The sequence below is a fragment of the Excalfactoria chinensis genome, chromosome 1 (assembly GCF_039878825.1).
Source record: "Excalfactoria chinensis isolate bCotChi1 chromosome 1, bCotChi1.hap2, whole genome shotgun sequence".
Lineage (NCBI taxonomy): Eukaryota > Metazoa > Chordata > Aves > Galliformes > Phasianidae > Excalfactoria > Excalfactoria chinensis.
Window position 1 is genome coordinate 181,018,681 of NC_092825.1, and position 21,488 is coordinate 181,040,168.

Below are 21,488 nucleotides of genomic sequence, written 5' to 3' on the forward strand. Positions count from 1 at the left end.
GGTTCCTTCTAAGCCCAATGAAGTTCTCCCTTTTAGACAAGGCTGTATATAGAATCATTAAGGTTGGAAACGAGCTTGAAAATCATCTAGTCATCAACCCATCCTCACCATGCCCAATAACCCTCTGTGCCACATCCGCCCTTTTCTTGAACACCTCCAGGGTGGTGACATCCACCTGAGCTGCCTGTTCCTCTACGGCAGAGTTAGGAGTTTGTCAGACTAATTGCAGTTCAATACTTTTATTACTGACCCTCTGCTGCTTATTTTCTTGCTATAGAAAAGCTCATTAAAGAGAGTCCTTACCGCATCCACTAGTACAGTAATCACTCTGGTGAGCTGTGTTATGCACTCATGAATGTCAGACAGTTTACAGAGGAGGGGGTGATGCTATCCTCATATCACACAGAGGCAAACTGAGGCACAAAGGGAGGATGTGACTGTCCCTGGGGTGATGTGGGAGGCCATGGGCAGAACCAGGGCTATGCTTCTTGCAGACACCAAGTCTGTGCCTGAGTGCAGATCAAAACGTCTTTAATAAAGGCAGCTTCCCTTCTTTTCTCTGTCCTTAAATTGTCCTAATAAGCAGCCTCTATGCTTGCTGCTCCCTAATGGTCTGGCCTCGACTGTGTGACCTCCATCACTCCAGTTTTATAGTACAGGTTGGAGCAAGATCTTACAGTCCTTCACAGTGTTTTCTCAGCAGGAGCCCCTTATTGGGATTTTCAGTGATATTCTCCCTCTTCCCTCCCTAACAACACCCTCTTGTCTCTTGTGGGGCTGGAGAAGCTCAGAGTGAGCCTTTGGAGAGGCTGGGGCCACTCTCCAAGTGCAGATATCAGCAGGACTGAGTTCAAATGAGAAGGTACCAGCCCTGCATTATGCTGCTGAGACTCCTGATGACTTCAGAGGGCATTCATGATAGTAGAATCATCTGGGTTGGAAAAGACCTTTAAGGTCACCAAGTCTGACCTATCGAGTTTTGCTTGAAAAGAAACTTGATACAAACCAAGTAGAAACTCTGCTCTGCTTTTTTCTGGGTGCCTTTGGTGCAGGCCATTTTACTACCAGCAATTGCCACTGTATCCCTCGGGGTACCTTGAGGCAAAGCTGGAGACATCAGCCCTGTAATAGCCCTGCTGAGAGGGGACAGACGCTCCCTGACTCATCGGCTGCACATGCAAAATGCTGTGTTAATTTTGCAGCTGGGGAACTTGAGTCAAAGGGGCTGTTGGTTGCTCTGCCTTCTGCTCTTGGTGTTTTGGTGGGACGTGGCATTGCTGGGTGTGCTTTGGCACGTGGGATGCTCCGTGCTCTCCAGGTCATCACCTGGATGAGGTAAAGCTGTGCTTGGAGGTCTTTGTCAAAGCACAGGTCAGATGAAAGGACAGAAGTGCTAGGTGTTACAAAAGGCTCAAAACAGAAAGGCAGTGCATGCCCGAGCAGCCTGGATGAGCCAAAGAACTGGAGGCTCCAAGAGGTCAAGCAATTTTATTCTAAGCAAAGTCCCCAGCTGGTGAAGAACAGAGTCAGAAATAACACTAGAACTCCCTCCATCAGCAGCACAGCTAACAAAGCCCCATCCGCATCCAACAGACTCCAATCCATATGATCTCTTGATGGCCAACAGGGCACAGTGCCCTCAGGCAGCCTTTCCTACAGATGAGACACACATAACAACTTTCTCACCCCACCTGGTCTCTCTGATGCCCGATGAGAGCTGACACCACACTGCAGGGCACATGTTTTCACCCACTCCTGCATGCAGATCGTCATGAATTGCCTAGGAACTCGATCTCTTTGCAACAGCTCTGTCAAATTTGGAGTGAAGTTGGCCAACAGATTCTACCATGATTATGTGACACATCTGAAGAGACGGGCAGTGTGGCCATACAAGCCTTGCTTCCTATGGAAATTAGACTAGACGAACCAGTCAGCTCTAATCAGCGACTTAATTTATTCCAGTTTTAACAAGCTGCTCCACTCACACCCTTGTTTGCAGCACTTTGGGATATCTCATCAAGAACAGCGATAGCTGTTACTGTTTGTGATTTGCTTGCATCTTCATGTAAGAAATGGGTGCTGCTGAAGACATGCCAAAGCATTTTCCTGGTCTCAGTCCAACATTTCTCTTAATATCCTCCCCAACTGCTAAGCTCTATGATGGGAAGATAGGGTCTGGTTTACAAATCCAAGAGCTACAGAACAGCTGTAGAATCATGGAATGGCTTGGGTTAAAGATCATAGAAACATGGAATAGCTTGGGTTGGAAGATTCATTGAAGATTATCTAGTTTCAATCCCCAAACAAGGCACTGAGGGAGATCCAGAGGGTTACTTCTGAAAACAATAAGGTTGCTCTACGAGCTTCCTCTCCCTGCTACCCACCACCCCATTCCATACCAGACAACAAACTGGAATGAGTAATAGTGATGATATGCCCTGTCGGGGCACCCCAACCTCATAGACTTATCCAAGATCACTGGGTGCTTGGTTATCTCTCACTTGGGTACAGATGAGACATTTAGCAGTAGGAACAGCAGCATCTCAGTGCCATCCTGAAGAAACATCCTTAGAAACCTTGTCCCTCTGGGACAAGGACTTGCTCTAGCATCCACAAGCACTGTGGCATCATAGGCAGAGCTTCCTCCTGCACCTTATTGTGCTGGTGAGGAACGATTTCTTCCACGGGAAGAGCAGTGTTCTCAGGGTATACTGGAATACACAGCAGATTGGGCTGATCTGCTCATTAATTGTTTATAGACCGCTGTGTGCTGGTTTACCGAATTACATAAAAGGTCTAATAGCTCCTGCCACGGATCCTGACCCCTGGGCAGACTGTGCCAAGGCACCCCAAGTGCTCAGGGATGATCAGCAGCCCTGAAAGCCTACAGAAACCACAGGAATTTTGTCCATCCTTTTTCCAGCTCAAGGATGCAGTAGCAAAACCAGCCCAGTAATTCTGGCAATATGATGTTTGCATACCAAAACAAAACAAAACAAAAACAGCAAAAAGCCACCAGCAAAATAACAGAAATCCAGCTTTGTCTCTTTTTCTGTGCTCTATTTCCCAAGGCAGACCACAAAAGTCTGGGTTTTCCTGGCTCTGTTATTTCTTTGGGATGAATGGCAGCCAAGGCCAAATGGGGATGGTCTTACTCACTCCAGCAGCACTTTGTGTGCTTAGTGGGCTTGTGAAAGGCTTTTGTATGGAGATCGTATATAAAATAACCACCCCATTTATTTCTCTAGATTGAAACCTTCTGCAGGCTGAAGGAGAGAGAAACCCAATGCACGTGGGTTCTGGAGTTTGCTTCAGCAAAGGGTAAATCTGCTGGCCTTGATGGCACTGATCCAACCAAGATGAGGGATGAGAGGAAGCAGGACAGAAATAGTAGGGACAGCACAAAGAGCAGGCACCGCTGATGCTGGAAAATACCCTAAGACACAGATGAGGAAGCAGAGGTTTGATGCACTATATCTGGGCTTGCAGCCCAACCAGCTACAAGATGCTGTACCCCTCTGTACTGATGCATGAAGTGGTCTCCTGCCAACAGCCTGAGCCAGGCAGGGAGAGCCTGGATCTCATCACGGGAAGAAGAAAGGAGGGAAAGGGAAGGGAAGGGAAGGGAAGGGAAGGGAAGGGAAGGGAAGGGAAGGGAAGGGAAGGGAAGGGAAGGGAAGGGAAGGGAAGGGAAGGGAAGGGAAGGGAAGGGAAGGGAAGGGAAGGGAAGGGAAGGGAAGGGAAGGGAAGGGAAGGGAAGGGAGAGGAGAGGAGAGGAGAGGAGAGGAGAGGAGAGGAGAGGAGAGGAGAGGAGAGGAGAGGAGAGGAGAGGAGAGGAGAGGAGAGGAGAGGAGAGGAGAGGAGAGGAGAGGAGAGGAGAGGAGAGGAGAGGAGAGGAGAGGAGAGGAGAGGAGAGGAGAGGAGAGGAGAGGAGAGGAGAGGAGAGGAGAGGAGGTTGAAGCTATCTGTAAAGGTGATCAAGCTCATATGCAATATGAGCTTGATCTATTCCTTCTTGAAGGACCTATGTAGAATGTAATACAGAACCCACACAGAATTCCTCAAGTTTCTTTTTGCATTTGACTACATTTTCCTCAACCAGTGTGACATGGTGGCAATGCTATTAAAGTGATGGGACGGACAACGTATCTGAAATGGCTGAAAGGTTCAGGGAAGCAAGTCTTTTAGAAGAGCTGTTTCAAGAAGGAACATGAGGTATAAGCAAGTCTTGGTGAGTGGACACATGAGCTCAGGAAGCACTCGTCTGTGTAAACACCCCATACTGAATCCAGTCTGTGGGCTGGATCTGCTGCATTTCTCTGTGGCCAACAGTGGACGTCTATGGAAAGCATAAAAGCAAGGTGATGATTTAGTGATCCTTCTCTATAGAGCCCCTCCAAACTCTAATAATTTACACCTCAAGAAATTCTAGAGCCAAACAAGGGTAGCTTTTTACTTTATTACAAGCTTTCGAGTGACTTTTCATTTGCCCAGTCACTTTTTTTCAACCTATGAATACTTTTAGGTTCCACAATGTAATCATGTGGTAAGGAATATCGCAGAAACTGGATTGGGTGAACCTTTGTTTGCTTTGAATGTAGTTTCTGCTAGTTTCATCTGATGTTCCCTTGGAAATAAAGAAATTTAAGTAAAATCTCAATGCAGTGATTACTTCTGGGGATGCGTATCTTCCTTCTATCACTTTCCCAGTCTAAAGAGACTTTCTCTAAACAGCCCTTCCTCTTGTGAAAGTTATTCCAGAGCTCTGACTTCCCTTCTTTCTCTGAGTTCCCCCCTGGTAGACCTATATTATATTTGGAATGGAAGGAAGAAAACAATTCCAATTGCAGGAACACCATTGATCGATAGACATGAAATGCGATGCTCTTTCACTCTCCATTTGCCCTTTAGTACTATCACTTTTTTTGATTGCTAGAAGTGAGGTAATTCAAGGAGAAGCAAATTGTTCTCTCTAGATAATGACAGTTATGCTGGGTAACATAGAACAGCCTGATCCAATGTGGGTTTTGCTCCTAAGTCTAGCTCAGCCTGAGGGCTGCTCAGAGCAGCTTTCATAGCATCATTAAGGTTGGAAAAGACCTCTAAGATCACCAAATCCAACCCCAACCCATCTCACCATGCCCAGTGACCATCTCCCTCAGTGCCACAACCCCACAGCTCTTTAACACCCCCAGGTATGGTGACTCCACCACCTCCCTGGGCAGCCTGTGCCAATGCTTGACCACTCTGAGAAGCAATTTTTCCTAACTTCCAACATTTTCCCTGCACTTCAGCATTTGAAATGCCCTCAGAAATGAAAGTTGATTCTTAACTGTAACCTGCAAACCCCATGAGATTAAACCACGATATTTCTAAAAGTCTTTTACAGCATGTTGTTGACAGCTCCCTTCATCCGGACACTTCACCTTGTGCCCAACCTCTTTCCAGTACTGTGAGGATTCCTGCTCCATCTTGCCATAGAATCTATATTCAACCTAAAGCATAAAGTTTCAACTCCCTTCAAGTATCTGGGCTTGTTCAGCCTAGAGATAACTCCAGGGAAATCTCACTGTGGTCTGCTTGTACTTGAAGGGAGCTTATAAATAGGAGGGGACCAACTTTTTACAGTCTGCTAGTGATAGAACAAGGGAGAATGGTTTAAAATAAAAGAGGAGAAATCAAGGTTAGATGTTAGGAAGAAATTCTTTACTCCGAGGGCAGCGAAGCCCTGGCAGTGCTGCCCAGAGAGCTGTGGGTGCCCCATCTCTGGAGGTGCCCAAGGCCAGGCTAGATGGGCCTTGGGCAGCCTGAACTGGTAGAGTGCAACCAGCCCATGACAGGGGTTGGAACTGAATGAGCTTTAAGGTCCCCTCCAACCCAAGCCAATCTCTTCAGGATGGATGCAGTTCAGTCAGCAGTGCTGAGAAGTGGGGGTGTCCCCAGAGGCTTTTGGATTGTGGTTTTTGCCTACATATTTGGCACTCTGTCTATTCAAATGCCCGTTTTTCATCAGGTTTCTGCACATTTCTCATTGCTGCTCTGTGAAAGAGGAACAACTGCACTCTGTTCTCTCCTGGCACCTCAGTGCTTTGCAGAGCAGAGGCTCACGTGTGTTATGGTGCAGTAAGGTATTGGAGTGCTCCCTGGGGATGGTTGGTACACCAAGCACATGCACTGCTGGGAAGGAGAAGCTTTCTGCCTTTGGGACTCAACAGCCCCAAAGCACAGCTCATCCTACACCAGTTTCTCCCCACACATTGCTAACAGAGAAGAGCATTTCCCAGCAGAAAACTGCACATCCTGCCAGCCCCTTGGTACAGTGACACTCATTCCATTGCTCTTTGGGGGCAAGAAACTACTGGCTCTGCTTCAGGCAAACTATGAAAGTCAACATTTCTCCTTTCACCCTCAAAAGGAACCTAAAGAGGTAACCTGGAAAGGAGTAGAGGTATCAGCTGCTACCAGTCAGCAAGATTTTGGTGGGATCCTGCCTGGGACTTGAGTGCCTGCAGCCATCTCTTCCCTTTGCCCCTCTCTGCCATTCTGCTGTTCCAGGAAAGGCTTTGGGAAAAAAAAAAACAACACCAAAAAAAAACCCCCCTATGGGTTGACAATACCTTCATTAATCACAGCATAATCCTTCCCATGGCAACCCAAAGGATTGCGAAGTCACAAGTTAGCAAGCGTAAGAGGGAAACACTGTGCAGCAGCTCCTGGCCTGTGGAAACTTAATAGAGGGCAAGATGGATAGGCCGCAAGGAAGGGGGGAAAATGAGCTAGAAATCATGTTGCCATAGAGAGGGGCTCATCCCTTGGCCTGATTCAGATCTCATCAATGTTGGGTCAGTGAAGGGATGATGGAACTCCATGAAATTACTCGGGTTGTGCCCCCAAAAGCCCAAGAACAGACTCTGGCTTTATATGTTGGCTGTACAGAAGCACAAAGCTTTCAACAAAAGAGCCAAGTAGGAAGGAAAGAGCACAGCACACTATGACCGTAGCTTCAATATTAAGCACTATTTAAGCAGCTGGGCTTTGAAATCTGCACGCTCAAGGATTGCAGTGCAACAGGTGACAACAACTTGAGCATCAGTCTGTGGCAGGAAAGAGCTGTATTGGTTTTGCTCTCTCTGTCCTTGTTCTGCTGTCCACTGGAGATGCAGGACAGCGGGGATCTTGCACAAGGTCTCACACAAAGGCAGATTTTGGCTGAAGCTTTAGCAAAAGCTTCTTCCTACACATTCACATCACCACAACTGGTATGCTGGGATCCCCCCATTCATAGGGACAGAGATAAGAGCCGAAGCATCCCACAGTGGAGAAGGAGGGGAGAGCTACATCCTCAAGATCTCAAAGCAAGGCACATATTAACCCCATGAGGTTGGTCCTTGGACCAACTATAGAGAGACTATGGAGAGAAGCACACTAACAGTAATGAGGTGATCTGGGGCTGAGATCACCTCCAAGCCCTGTGCAGCCATACTTGAGCCACTGACAACCAAGAAATCTCAGACCCACAGGTCTGCTGCCTTTTAAACTCTCCCTCCATGTTGCCTGCAGGATGCATCCAATGTACACCCCAGTTTTCCTACAGATGCCAAGTGATGCTGGCTTCACCTTTTAAGGATATTGTGGCTGCATCAAGGAAAGCTTAGGGATCTCACTTTGTTACCAAACCCAGCTGGTGCAGCACAGCCCCTGCCTGTGACATCCCATTCCCAAACTGGGCAGCGAAATACAAAGCTTTGGAGCTGGAGCAGAGCAAAGAGAGGATGAGGTGTCCCCAGGACCAGTGGGGTTGGGAGACACCTGAAATCATTGTGCCACCAACAGTACAGCAGCACCACACCCCCCAACGACCCCTCCCCATCTCTAAGCACACCCAAACGTATCTCAGAATATGAAGGGGACGTAGAAGGAAGGAAGGAGGGGGGAATCTTTCAGACCCCAGCACAGAAGGGGAACAGCCCCCACCTCACCCAGCTCAGCGCTGGGTGACCCGAGTTAAATTAATCAGAGCCAAGAAATGAGCGAGGCACTAATCCGTGCTGCAGGAGCCGAGCTGCCGGCCATTCCTGGCAGGTGGGGAAACCCCACACCCATCCCCCTTACCCCTTTTCCAGGTTCGATCCGGGCTTTGGGGAGGGGTCGCTGGAAGCGGACCCCTCTCCATACTCACCCCACTGCAACCCGCCCCCCCTCCCCATCTCTTCCCCCGCCCCGAGCATCCCCAGCCTCCTGACGGCTTTTTCCCAGCTGCAAACCTATCGCTCCCCTTTTCCTTACCTTAACGGGACATGGCCGGGGTTGGGGCTAGGGTTGGGGCCAGGGTTGGGGCCGGGGAAGGGACTCTGTGCCCAGAGCGGATCCGCGCTGCCTCCTATACGGAGAGAGGGCAGCGGCTGCCCTGCCCGCTGCTGAGCCTCTTAGCGGGGGAGGAGCCGGGTTACAGCCAGCCCCTGGTGTGTGTGTACGTGGGTGTGTGTGTCTGTGCGTGTACAAGATACCTCCAACCCGGGGACGCGGCGAGGACTGCACTCCCGTGCATCCCCACGCCCTAATAGCGCACCTCCTGCATCCCTGGGGCTGCCCCAAATGGTGGAACCCATGGAGCTATGAGTTCTGCAATAGCCAAGTCCTCATTGCTTCTAGGGCAAAGGGGTGCCCGGGGACACCACTCAGCACTATGCTGAGGGCACATGGATGTGCAAAACGAGGGGACCTCATCTAGATCCCCTGGGATGCTGATGGGATCACAGAATCATAGTACCACAGATTCATTTGAGTTGGAAGGGCAATCTAATCTAACTCCTCTGCAGTGAAACAGGGACACCCACAGCTCCATCAGGTGCTCAGAGTTCATCCAGCCTGACCTTGGGTGCCACCTCTCTGGGAAACCTGTGTCAGTGCCTCACCACCTTGATCATCGACCTGGATAGACTTGATCGATGGGCCAAGGTTAATGGAATGAGTTTCAACAGGGCCAAGTGTCGGGTCCTGCATTTTGGTCATAACAACCCCAGGCAATCCTACAGGCTTGGGGAGGTGTGGCTGGAAAGCTCCCAGACGGAAAGGGACCTTGGTGTGCTGATGGACAGTCGGCTGAATATGAGCCAGCAGTGTGCCCAGGTGGCCAAGAAGGCCAATGGCATCCTGGCTTGTATCAGGAATGGTGTGGTGAGCAGGACTAAGGAAGTCATCCTGCCCCTGTACTCAGCATTGGTGAGGCCTCACCTCGAGTACTGTGTCCAGTTTTGGGCACCTCAGCACAAGAAGGACATGGAGGTACTGGAGCAGGTCCAGAGAAGGGCAACGAGGCTTGTTAAGGGCTTGGAGAATCAGCCCTATGAGGAGAGACTAAGGAAGCTGGGGCTGTTTAGTCTGAGGAAGAGGAGGCTGAGGGGAGACCTTATTGCTGTCTTCCAGTACCTGAAAGGTTCTTACAGTGAGAGTGGGGCAGGTCTATTCTCACTACTGACTTGTGACAGGACGAGGGGAAATGGCCTCAAGTTGTGCCAGGGCAAGTTTAGATTGGATATTAGAAAGAACTTCTTTACAGAAAGGGTGGTTAGGTACTGGAATGGGCTCCCCAAGGAGGTGGTTGAATCGCCATCCCTGGATGTGTTTAAGAGCCGCTTGGATGTGGTACTCAGGGATATGATTTAGCAGAGGTTTGTTGTTGTGGTATTGTTTTGTGGTTGTTTTTTAAGAGATAGGCTACTGGTTAGGCTGCGGTTGGACTTGATGATCTTCAAGGTCTTTTCCAACCTGAGTAATTCTATGATTCTATGATTCTATGATCATAAAAGATCCTTCTTATAATCCAGTCTAAATATCCCCTCTATGAGTTAGAAACCATTTCCCTTTTTCCTATCCCAACAGACCCTGCTGAAGATTCTTTCTTCAGATCTTCTTTCTGATCTCTTCTTTCTTACAGCCCTCTTTTAGATGCTGAAAGTTGTATTTGAATGCCCAAACTGGAGCTTGTAAATGTGGAAAATGGGGAAGTCAGCAGAGAGAAATGCCTGAAGGCCAGGAAACTCAGAGCTGAGGTTGTGCCTAGGAATTTAACTCTGACCTGCTGACTCCCTGCCTAAATCAGGGCTGATGTCTTTTCTCCTTCCTGATTTTAATTGTGCTTTGAAACATCCCCAGAGCTTCTGAGTATGAAGTATGGCATTTTATCTCATAACTTGCAAACTACACCTTGGTTCTGCAGCATTAGCACATGAAGTGTTTCTAAGCTTCTCTTTGCAGAGAAGCTGAGCAGACCTGGAGCACGTTTTTGGTTTGGGTAGGCTTTAGCAAAGGTAGGGCTCTACAGGCTTGGAAATTAATTGCAAATGGTAGCAGTGCCCTTTGAGGTCTTTCTTCCTTCCATAGAAATATGCCCAAAGATATTTGAGATGATGTCTGAAACAGCGTTCTCCTGGGGATAGCTGAATTTTTGCTGATGACATTGGAGAATAGAGCACTATGAGAGAGCCCTTGTCCTCCAAAGGTGCACCAAGGAATTCTGCTCAAAAAATAGGTGAAGTAAGTCATGTTGTGGCCGCCACATCCCTTTCTAAGCCCATAGAAACTCTTCTTGCAGGATGTCGCTGTTATGGGTCACCAGCTTATCCCTGCATGTTTTAACACAGCTCATTGGCCAAGGACATGGCGCCACTTCAGCTGCTCTGAAGGACAGCCATTGAACACCTTGCTGAGAGCCCTGTTAGCTCTGCAGCCATTCTCACTGGTAATCCTCAGCCTGCTCAAGTGGCAGGAGGCTCAGATCCATGCTGGGGGGACTCTACATGAGGGCTGAAATGGGAAACTGGAGGCTACGGAGGACCCAACTCCAAGGAAAATAAGCATTCCAGCCCCATCTTGTGGCTACGGTGGTTCATTTCATCTTAAAGATGCTCCTGCAGGTCAAAAGAAGGCCCCAAAGAGCCCTTTTTATTAATTGGCGGACCAAAATCCCCAGGAGATGACAGTGCTGGAGGGATGAGATGCTGCAGGACCCTTGGAGAACCCAGGCCCACTCTATTCCCTATTGCTGCTCTCCAACCATATACACTGTCCCAATGTCACCATACTGATTTGCTTTTGGCCTCACAGGAATTCCAGCATCCCTACCCATGTTGCCAAAACACGTTGTTGTACACCACTTGAGTGCCATCAGCACAGTCGCAAAGCAGCCTTGGCTCTCAAACCTTACTGTGCCAGCAAAACCTCAATGCCAGTGTTGGTGTGGAAGCACACAGGATGATCTTTGGCTCATCCAACCTTGCAACCTTGATCATTGTGGTCCTTTTCAACTCAGGTCATTCTATGATTCTGTGAGCATTTTGCTTTGCCTCTGTCTCAAAGCTCACAGAGTAAATAATTAGAATGGAGTTCAGTGAACCGAGCCAATGAATAAATAAGGTTCTGCAGAGCCACCTGGTGTCCATCAAAAGCCTTCTGGAAGAACACAGCAGTATGGAGGCAAGGAGTCTGAATAAAATATACACAATTTATTTATAGGAGGTTTACATCTGTACAACATTGGCCTTCAGTTCGGATCGCTCACCGATCTCGTGCAGCGTGATACATCAGTGCCTTCGGGGACGAAGGCAACTCGTAGCTTGGTTTAACAGGATCACATTAAAAACGAGGGGATTTCATGGAGTGCAGTGACAGGCTACGTGTGATTGACGCAATGATTAATACAAGAAATGGAAAATAAATCAGAGACATCCCACACCGTTTAGTTTAGCGGGCATGGTGGGGATGGGTTGATGGTTGGACTCGATGACCTGAGAGGTCTTTTCCAACCTTCATGATTCCATGATTCTATGGTGGGGGGGTGGATAGGAGGATGGAAAGTGCTCATCAGGCTTGGCCTCCCCTCAGACAAAAATAAAGTGGAATATATCCATTTACTCCATTCAAAAAGAAAAGGCATTGATATGAACCGCGGCATTTCAATAAACACCCTCCTCAACCCACTCTACAAACAAGACCAAAAAAGAAAAGAAGTTAAAAAAAAAAAGGTAATTTTTCTTCATCCCTTGGAAATGAAGGGGGAAAGAAAACTTCTGCTCTTAAGTTTTCAGCAAGAAAAAAGAAATTAAAAGAACAGAATTATTGTCAACATTAAGACATTTTGGTCCTGGTATGGTATGACGATTGCTATTTTAAAGAAGGTACTGAAAGCTGCCTTGCATTATGGCTTGATTCTCCGTAGGAAGGAGGGAGACTGGCCATGGGTATTGGGGCATTGCTACTCCCCAGCAAGCTTCAGTGCTGCTCCTTGGGGATCACAGCACAGTCTGACGTGGGTCAGGGCACCTGGGCCAAATGGCTGTGGTCTATTAAGTGATGGGCAGCCTGATTTCCTGAGAAAACATGGCTCATGCAAGCATTCCAGCTACCTCCATCTGCTGCTGATGGTGCAAAATGCCTGTGGTGCTCCTGTGGTGTTCTCCTGAATGGCTCTTCTCCTTCCAAAGCATTTCTAGGTGTCTCTCTCACCCATCACTCCTAAGACCTAGATCACAACTTTTGGCCCCACGATCCTTCTCCCACTTATTTTCATTGATGAGTCCTATGCCCAAAACCAGGATCTAAACAAAGTTAACTCTGAATCGTGCTGAGTAGAATTAAGAGTTTGCTTCAACTTTGGGCTCAAGACATCCCTTTGTCCAAGCAGGAGCATCTGAACTCATTCTGCATAGTGCCACTCTCATTAGGGTCCCAATGATGGCAACAGGATTTGGAAGGTTGTTCTACACAACAGGAATAAGCGGGACCCAGAAAGAGCATCTTGTGGGCCACTACCTGCTGCTAAGCCTTGGAAAACAAGACCTAAGAAAACAAGGAATTTGGTCAAAAGTCCAATGCTGACCCACAACGGCTTAAGAATTGAAGATGAGGAGGGAAGAACAGCCTGCAAAAATGGGTGAAGCTGTCCTTAGGGAAATGGGTTAGTGGAGAAATACTGGTGCTAGGTGGACAGTTGGACTGGGTGATGTTGAAGGTCTTTTCCAACCTTGGTGTTTCTATGATTCTGTGACTCATAAATGCTTCTGGACGTACCAGGATTTGAGCTAGCAGCTGACTTGACACTGAGAAACAAAATACCATGTTATAGACTTCGCAAATATTTAGGGACTTTAAAAAATAAACCAACCCACATCTTTACAGCACAAACACAGCCAGTGAGCAGGACAGACCAAAATCTCACTTTCTGTAGCAAACTTGCTCACTTCTCCTCGAAGGCAGGACTCTGCTCAGGTCTGAATTTATCACGATTGCCTCGTCTGAATTAAAAAGCAAAGTTCTCTACAGGAAGCACTGTATTATATGTGCTCCATTCCCTAAGCAAAGAAGTGACTGAAAAGGATCTGCTGGTATGGTTTATATGAAGCCAAATTCTGCCACCCAGTGGAATAAGGAAGAGAAACTCAGGATTACAGCAAAGGAGCATGGTTTTACACACTGCAGGACTGTGCTTTGTACCTTTGTACCAAGATGTGTTTGGGCTGTGCTTGTGAGACTGGCTTTAGCTCCATGCAACTCATCAATAAACTGGAAATTGGAGGTGGCAGATGAATATTAGAATGAATTCAGTGTTACCAGCATTTCCAAGCTGCACTAGGAGCAGTGCTCCCCTCCTTTAACATGAGCTAAAATCCCACAGCTTTTAAAAGGAATTTGGGAAAGCGAGGCACTGAAAATGATGCATCAGAAATCTGTATGCAGCAGTGAAGGTGATGTCCATTGAGCAAAGCTCCTCATCCATGGGAATTGATGCTCCTCATGCATGAGATCTGATGCTCTGGCCTTCAGAGGAACTGTTCTTCTCTGGCCCCAACACTGAATATACCCAGCAAGTATACCCAGCAGATAACTCAGGTATGGGGTTACAACTCAGCATAATATAGAATTCAGGCTCCAGGAATGGGGACTGCAAAAAAGCAATGCAGACAGCAGGCACGATGGCAGTTTGAGAGGCACAGGCAGGAATCGAGACCAGACCCAACTCAAAAACATGGCCCTGCAGAACAGTTGTCCAACCACAGCTGTTGGCATCTTTGCATCCTTCAGAATATGCAGCTGAACACCAGGAAGCACTTCTGTGCCACATGGCTGATGGAGCCCTCACACAAGCTGCTCGAAGAGGTTGTGAGATCTCCTTGAAGACCTCCAAAAGCCACCTGGATGTGGTTGATTGGCACCTTGCTCTGGGTGTCTCTGCTGGGACAGGGTTGGAACAGATGGACCCTGAGGTCCGTTCCAACCTCAGCCATTCTGTCATTCTGTGACTCAGGACAGTATGGGGCTGAAGAGGATTTGGAATGAGACAGCAGGTCCTTGCAGTGACAGAGCCACTCGTCTTGCTGACCCTGTGGATTTGGGATTGTGTGACTGCCCTAATGCATTTCCCATCCAGTATCTGTGTGCATATCAATAAAACACCCCAAGAGCCCCAATTTCTTTTTCTGCTTCTGCTTTGCTGATGTGCCTCCTTGGATAAGCGATTAAATGGCAGTTCATGGGCAGAAGACTCCTCACGCACTACTCTAAAACCAAGCAGACGCACTGAAGACACATCGAAGCAGCTGGTGGGACCATGGTGGCCACACGTGTGCATGTTGACACGTGTGTGCCAGCCCCGTGTAAACAAACAGCACCTGGGCATCATGCTTTGGCTGTCAGGACACACAGCCTACCAGCAGCAATCCCATAGGGTGCACGGTGGTGATGGGGCTGCAGAGGATGCCAGTAGAAGGACTGTTGTGGTTCCCCAACAAGGCACCATTTTTAAACATGGAAAACACGAGATTGGCTCCTTTGAGTGGAATGCATGCACAGTTCTCCTACACTTGCAGGTGGTAGATAGGCTGTGTGTGTATATATATATGTGTGTGTATGTATATATGCATATATATACATATGTGGCACTAGAGGAGAGTCCTTGAGTACTCAGACATTGGTGAGGATGTTACTGCTGAGCACCCTCACAGCAATGGTTCCAGGCAGATCATTTGATCTTCTGTTCCCTCTGTCCTGGAGGTGCAGTGTGTGCACGGACTGCTGGTCGCTGGGATCTCCCTTCAATGCCACTTGACCCAAGAACTCGTCGCTTATCAAGTTATGGTTCCAGATCTGCAGAAACAAAACAAGGGTAGATCCTTAAGGGATCCAACCAATCTCTCCCACTTGGATTTGCCTGGTGCAGCCTCACCTCGGGCCCCCAGATCACTGATACCTGAACAATGATGGGCTTTCCTGGCTTCTTACGGTAGAAGAGGCCTTTCACATCAAACTCTGGCGACACCGTGTCTTTCTTCACTGCAGAACGAACCTTTTGACCTTCACACTTTATTATCACATACGGGTCAGCTCCTGGGGAGATAAAAAGTACATTATCCTATTTTGTATCTCCTGTAATTTCTCAGACCCCTTTCCCAGGAGCTGCATGCAGCAGTTTTCCTCCAAACCCCACCAGAAGAGATGAGTATCTGCCAAGAAGTGCATCGCACCCCAGATGATGTCCATGAAGCTTTGTTGATGGGCTGAGGCTTACCCTGTTAGGTGACACGGTACCCAGAAAGGAGCTGGTGATGGACTGCTATGAAATGGCCACCTCTTCCTTGACCTCATATCCTATTTAAGCCCTCCTTCATCAGCCCAAATTCTCCTTGCCTTTGGGCCTGGAAGGCAGTGATGTGCTCACCTTTCCCTTACAAGATTTACTACAAGTAGGTGAAAATGAAACCATGGAGAAGAGAGCTGGGTTCACAGAGATTGTTTCTTGGAAGGAAACACCAAGAAGAACAGAAGGAGCCTGCAAAAACACACTTGCTTCCACTGCACTCATATACTCCAGAACTAGGCTTAGTTTTACTTTAAGGTCAGAACCAACTAGCTCAGCACGAGAATATGCTTTTCACCTCTATTCGTAAAACTTTGGCACTTCTTATATTTCTCCTAGATTGAGTGAGACTCAAATGCTGAAGAGATTTTAAGTATAAGGGCTAGCACTGGGTTAAGAAAAATGTTGGGCTATCAAGGTGATGAGAGACAGCACAAAGCCGAGCCAAAATTAAGTGCCAAGTTATGCTAAGGTAGGAGATCCATACAGGGTCTGGGAAATGGGAATGTTTAGTCAGGAATTAGTGGCAGAACGGGGAACCTTGGAATGGAAATATATCTAAAAATACTTTTAAAAGGTGAAGATGGTAATTAAAGTATTTGCTATGAGCAAGATTTCAGGGAAAAGATCAAAATGTCACAAAAGGATCATCGGTAGTAGCAAGAGACATTGGGAAGAGAAAGATGGGGCACTGAGGGGCAAAGAGGTGAAATGAATGGGATCCAGAGATTGAAGCAGGCAAAGCTGAGAAGTGGGAAGCCAGAAGGTCAGTAGAAAAGGAAGGTTATAACAATATCCCAGATAGAAGAAGATAATCATGGCAACAAGCAGGCCAAAAAGATGGAGGGGGCAATTATCAAGTCCAAAGACTATCAGGTCATAGCTGGATGGTACCTGAGCTTCTAGGACAAAGAGTTCTTCATTAGACCCCATTTTTCCCTTATGAAACAAGCGCAGGTTCTGGGAATTTCAGTAGAGAATGATATACTGCTCTGGAAATCTCATTGTCAGATGTGTTTTCCAGCCATGGACTTTAGTGGCTATGACAGAGACAGACCAAGCATGTCTTTTTTGTTCAATGGGAACACGGGAATGAGGAGAAATGAACCACTCCCCCCTAAGGGCCAGGATTTAAGAGCACCTTTTTGCTTGCCAGACCACCTCCTCACCAGCTCCCCCAAGGATCCAGCTCCCCCAGCAAAACACAGCTGCTTCATTTCACAGCTGTTTTTCCAAACCAGCCTCTTCTTTTGGGATGTCTCATAAAATCTTCGTATTCCATCACAGGAGCCAAATTCCAGTTCATAAATCACTGTTTCTGAAGTGGTGTGGAGGAACTAGGGTGGGAGATGCAAGGGATAACCATTGCACTGGAAACCACTGAAGAAGCAAGCTGGTGGTGGTGGGAGCTGAATAGCTGTAACAAAGCTGGGAAAAGCCATTCCCAGGGAGATCTTGCTGAAAACCATATTTTATGGCTCCAGAATCCACATGGAAGAAAAGGTCATGTTTTTGTGACTACATTGCTGCATTGCTACAGGCACATCGAGTATTTTAAGTAACCTGAGGAAAAAAACAACCTACTTAGGGCAAAACTCTCACCCTGAGCACTGGGCATGATAGGAAGACTCCATTTGTGGTCGGTGATAAAATGAAATGAAGACTACCCCCAAAACATCAACCATTGCTTATCTGTCCTCCCTACTGAAAGGACTTTTTGAATATGATTCCTAAATGTTACAGCTGCTCGCACTTAAAGAGAAAAGCCTGGAACAGTGCAGGACCTTTGCCAAGAGCTCTGGGGAGGTTCTTGGAGGATCTCCCAAGAATCCTTGCCGATAGCTTAAAATTAACAGTGGCTCATGTGCACAGCAAGATTTTCCATGGAGTTTCTCCTCCTCTAGTGCTTGAACCAGGTGCTTCCATTGAAAAACTATCTGAGGACAGAAGAACTCCCAGCAAGCCCTCACTTCATGAAACCACCTCTCTCTTCTCCCCCTGAAACAAGCAAGTCCCAGTCCCCCACCACGGGCAGAGAAAGGCCATTACCTCCTTGGGAGTCCTGATTCTTGAGGCCAGCTGCAGCGAGGACGTGGATCTGAGACACCACTTGAGGGTACCCACACATCCCACTCCAACAGGTGTGTGGTGGCTCATCCAGTGTCAGCTCTCTATTGGGAAGAAATGTGTAATATTTGGGATGTGCCCAGCCTTACCCAATGGGAAGGCAAATAAGTTTTCTCTAGCAGGATGGAAAGCCTATGTACCATACACGGGCAGACTCTGCTCCCCACTCTGATCTCCTTCTCACCATAGGGTTGAGATGCTCTCCCATGTCATGCTTAGAAGCACAGTGGGAGCTTCTCCACATGTCTTTGTCTCTTGGCCACCTTTGAAAGGAAGCCAAACACCAGCTCTGGACAAAGCTATGGCCAATTCCAGTCAGGGCTACCACGTAAAATAAAACAGAAAGCACTCTCCAAAAAGGCAGTTCCTTTCCATCACTGTTCTTGTTCCTTACCGGCAATCTGAAGGCACATCTGTGAAAATCCTGAGAAGAAACTCGCCTACATGACCAGGGTCAAAAGTGGTGGGGATGATGACATAGCGGCCTTCCTTCAGGTCCGTCCTCAGGAAGACGCTGCGGGAGTTGATGTAAATGGAGCTGGCCACCTTCTGCTGCAGGGTGTGCATCCTGTAGTTCCTGTTCAGCTCCACCTGGGAAGAGAAATGTATCAGTTACCAGATTAGGGGACAGCCAGCAAGAATTGATTCCACAGTGATGGGACAGCTGCAATTAAGAGAACCAGCAAAGTGGTCCCAAATAAAATCTGAGGTGCCTCTCAAAACTCTCTTGGCTCATAAACTCATTCTGTGTTGCATTCCAGCTTGACACTGGGTGACCACCATGAAACACTTGATCGGTCTAGAGAAATTCAGCATACTGAGGTGACAGACAAACCACTGCTTTCAGCAAGGAAAGCTTGTCTGTGCTGTCCCTATTCATTTCTGAAATCTCCCACCATTGCTACAGGAAGGCACCCATGGGGCACACAGAGTAATGAAAACACATCATGCCAATGGTCATGCAATGCTAGGATTGTGCACCACTAAGGAATTTACTGAGGGCATGCAGACTAGCATGCAGGACCCACAGTTTACCTTATGGATATCAAAGCCTATGGCTAAGTTCTCTCCTTTGCCCTCTTTGCGACTGGTCCTTTTTGGCTTCTGCTGGATGGAGATCAGCACTTCATCTTCTGCCTTCTTTACATCAAATATATACTGGAAGCAAACATAGGAAGGTGAGGAAGACAGAAGCACTGGGCATGAATGGGGGTAAACCCATCTTTGAACTGTTCTGCAAAATCCAAGGAGTCTAGATGCTTGTACCAGAGCAATTCACCCCTTGCAGTCTGTCACAAGTCCTCCTATAGAGGACTTATTCACAAAGACCTACCAGCGAGGCTAACACAGAGCAGGGAGCACGAAACAGCTCTCCACATCCTTGATGACAGCTCCTACAATGGAATGGACCATCCTTCATCTGCTTATTAGATGAAGGACTTAAAAGAACTTGTCCCATGTTACTGAGAATCTTAGCTGAGAATAAGACAGAGAAGCTTGTTTCAAGAGGAAAACCAAATCCAATCAGGGCCTTTTCTGAAAGCCCAGAAAGGCTAGAAGGAAATGGCCCTATAGACTACATCTATCCTAGTACATTTAACAGTGCCAAGGTTTGAGGAAACGAAGTATAATTTGATCACTCAGGCATTCAAACAGTTGGAAATGTTTCCTGGCCTTGACTGGCACCAGCTATTACCACTTCCCTGTGGTACAATTTGACGTTTGGATGTTTGCTTGTGCCAAGGTGCTCCACATCAGACACTTGGATGCAGTTTCCCTATTAGGAAGGGTAAGGTTAAAAGAGTTGGGCTGGATGCTGGTCATGCTCTGCCCAGGGGTCTCAGTTCAATAAAGGTCATGAGCACACTGAAAATATGAGCACAGAGCTCTGATGGCTGTTTTGTCCTTGTAGAAGATTTGAATCCTTGGAAGCAAGTCTGAAGGCTTCTGAATGTCCTCTGCTATGTGACTCACTTGGGGATTCTGCAAAAAGGTATCCTTGTGGTTAATGCAGCCTCCACTGCGGTTCTTCAAGGGATCGTCACTTCTGGTCCATGCCCCACGTAGCACTGCCTCCTCCCAGGTCTTATGGATGCTGAGGTAGGATGTGTTGATGAGACGGCACTTGATGATGTCTGTGAAGTATCTACAGAAGTCTTCAAAGGTCATCCTAAGTCAGAAAGGACAGAGATGGGTTATGCTGCTTTGTTTCCCTGAGCAGCATAGTGCAGGGAGACAGATAACCACCTCTTAGAGACTGTGGGTAGCCTCTGATACCAACAAAAGAGGCAGAGACACCTTTCTCCACACACACAGCAAATAGTTCATTTGTTCAAACAAAACAGTTGTATGTGTTGGAGTGACAGTATCAAAGCAATTGCTCCTGCTGCATGTATGGGTATGTGTGGTACCTGGTGAGTTGGTTATGCTCAACACACTTCTAACAGGTTTCTAATGCCCTAGTGAAATGGTCTGGAACCAGTGTGATACTGAGCAGCTTGCAATCCTATGGTCATGACCAGCCAAAGCTAATACCCATAGGCAAAAGAGGGAGATGCCACAGAAAATCCTATAGCTTGAAAGGCCATTTGCTCTGGTTAGCCAGTTGAATGGTAATGACTGAGATGTTTCAGAGGATGGAAGGACTGTGAACACTGTCCATGGTGGCAGCCTCAGGAAGGACTCACCAGAATTCACCATCATCTTCTACTGTCATCCCCATCTTCTCTCTTTCACTTTTGCTCACTTTTTGCCACTCTTCAGAGCTGTGGGAGGAGTGCAGAATCATTACTGTGAGGGCAAGGAGGCACCAACCCTTGGATTTCCATCCCATCCTATCCTGTCCCATTGATCCCAACCCATCCCACTCCTTCCCATCCCATCTTATCCCATCCTGTCCTATCCCATCCCATTTGCAGACATCATGGCAGTGGTATAGACTGACTCTTTTAAGTATTATTTTGGCTAAAACAAGACTGGGAGTAGAGAGGTGATCTACAACCATCCTTCACAAGAGTGAAATGCATCTGATTTCACCACAACATCCACCAGAACCTCAATGATGACTGCAAGCTCAGACACTCTCCTGCTGTGTCCTTCAGGACAAAAAAATACATCTACCCAAATGAAACAGTAGGTTTAGGACACTGGTTGAAGCAACATTCCACAACTGCTTATATGTTACCACATGGGTGTAGATATAACCACGGCGCTTACTCTAGATCCAACATTTTCCACCAAAAACAAGTGCTATTGCTGCTTATCACACTCACGTATCACTCCAGGGGCCGTTCCACTCTCGTTCACCCCATGGGTTGCGCATGCGGATCATGTCCAGCTTCTCTGACTTGAAGAAAGACAGCAGGCCATGGCCCAGGCGGACCTTCCTCACATCAGTCACGGCGTACGCATGGCCCTTCACCAGCCCACAGGCCAGGCGGGCCTCCATGTCTGCTGCTGATGTAGCCTGTGCAGAAGGAGAATCATCATAGAACTATCATAGAATCACAAGGCTCAGGGACAGAGAAAGCTGCCTCATCAGGAGTATCTGACATTGCATTCGGTACTAGATTCAGTCTAGTCTAGATGTCCCATAATCTTCCTTAAGCAATAATGTTTATCCTATTGGTTATAAAGGAAGATTTGAAACCCAGTGTTCATGAAGATGTTCACTTACAGACATGAAAATGGTTTTTGTTTTTTTCCTGTAAGCGAATGCTCTGATAGTATT

At 47.4% G+C, this 21,488-nt stretch overlaps 2 protein-coding genes across 2 annotated transcripts in view; both read right to left on the reverse strand.

Annotated features, from left to right (window-relative positions):
- MYO7A (myosin VIIA) overlaps positions 1 to 8,396 on the reverse strand; it is an 89,951-nt gene extending 81,555 nt beyond the window's left edge. Inside the window, exon 1 of the mRNA XM_072326991.1 lies at positions 8,287 to 8,396. The gene's annotated coding sequence lies outside the window, so the exon portion shown is untranslated. The remainder of the gene's footprint in view (positions 1 to 8,286) is intronic.
- A 3,089-nt stretch (positions 8,397 to 11,485) lies between these two features.
- CAPN5 (calpain 5) overlaps positions 11,486 to 21,488 on the reverse strand; it is a 46,409-nt gene continuing 36,406 nt past the window's right edge. The window contains exons 6-13 of the mRNA XM_072326992.1: positions 21,031 to 21,224; positions 20,446 to 20,523; positions 19,733 to 19,928; positions 18,794 to 18,916; positions 18,153 to 18,349; positions 17,681 to 17,802; positions 15,245 to 15,381; positions 11,486 to 15,141 (exon numbers count right to left, since the gene is read on the reverse strand). Of these exons, the coding sequence (XP_072183093.1) occupies positions 14,959 to 15,141; positions 15,245 to 15,381; positions 17,681 to 17,802; positions 18,153 to 18,349; positions 18,794 to 18,916; positions 19,733 to 19,928; positions 20,446 to 20,523; positions 21,031 to 21,224 (1,230 nt within the window). The 3' untranslated portion in view covers positions 11,486 to 14,958. The remainder of the gene's footprint in view (positions 15,142 to 15,244; positions 15,382 to 17,680; positions 17,803 to 18,152; positions 18,350 to 18,793; positions 18,917 to 19,732; positions 19,929 to 20,445; positions 20,524 to 21,030; positions 21,225 to 21,488) is intronic.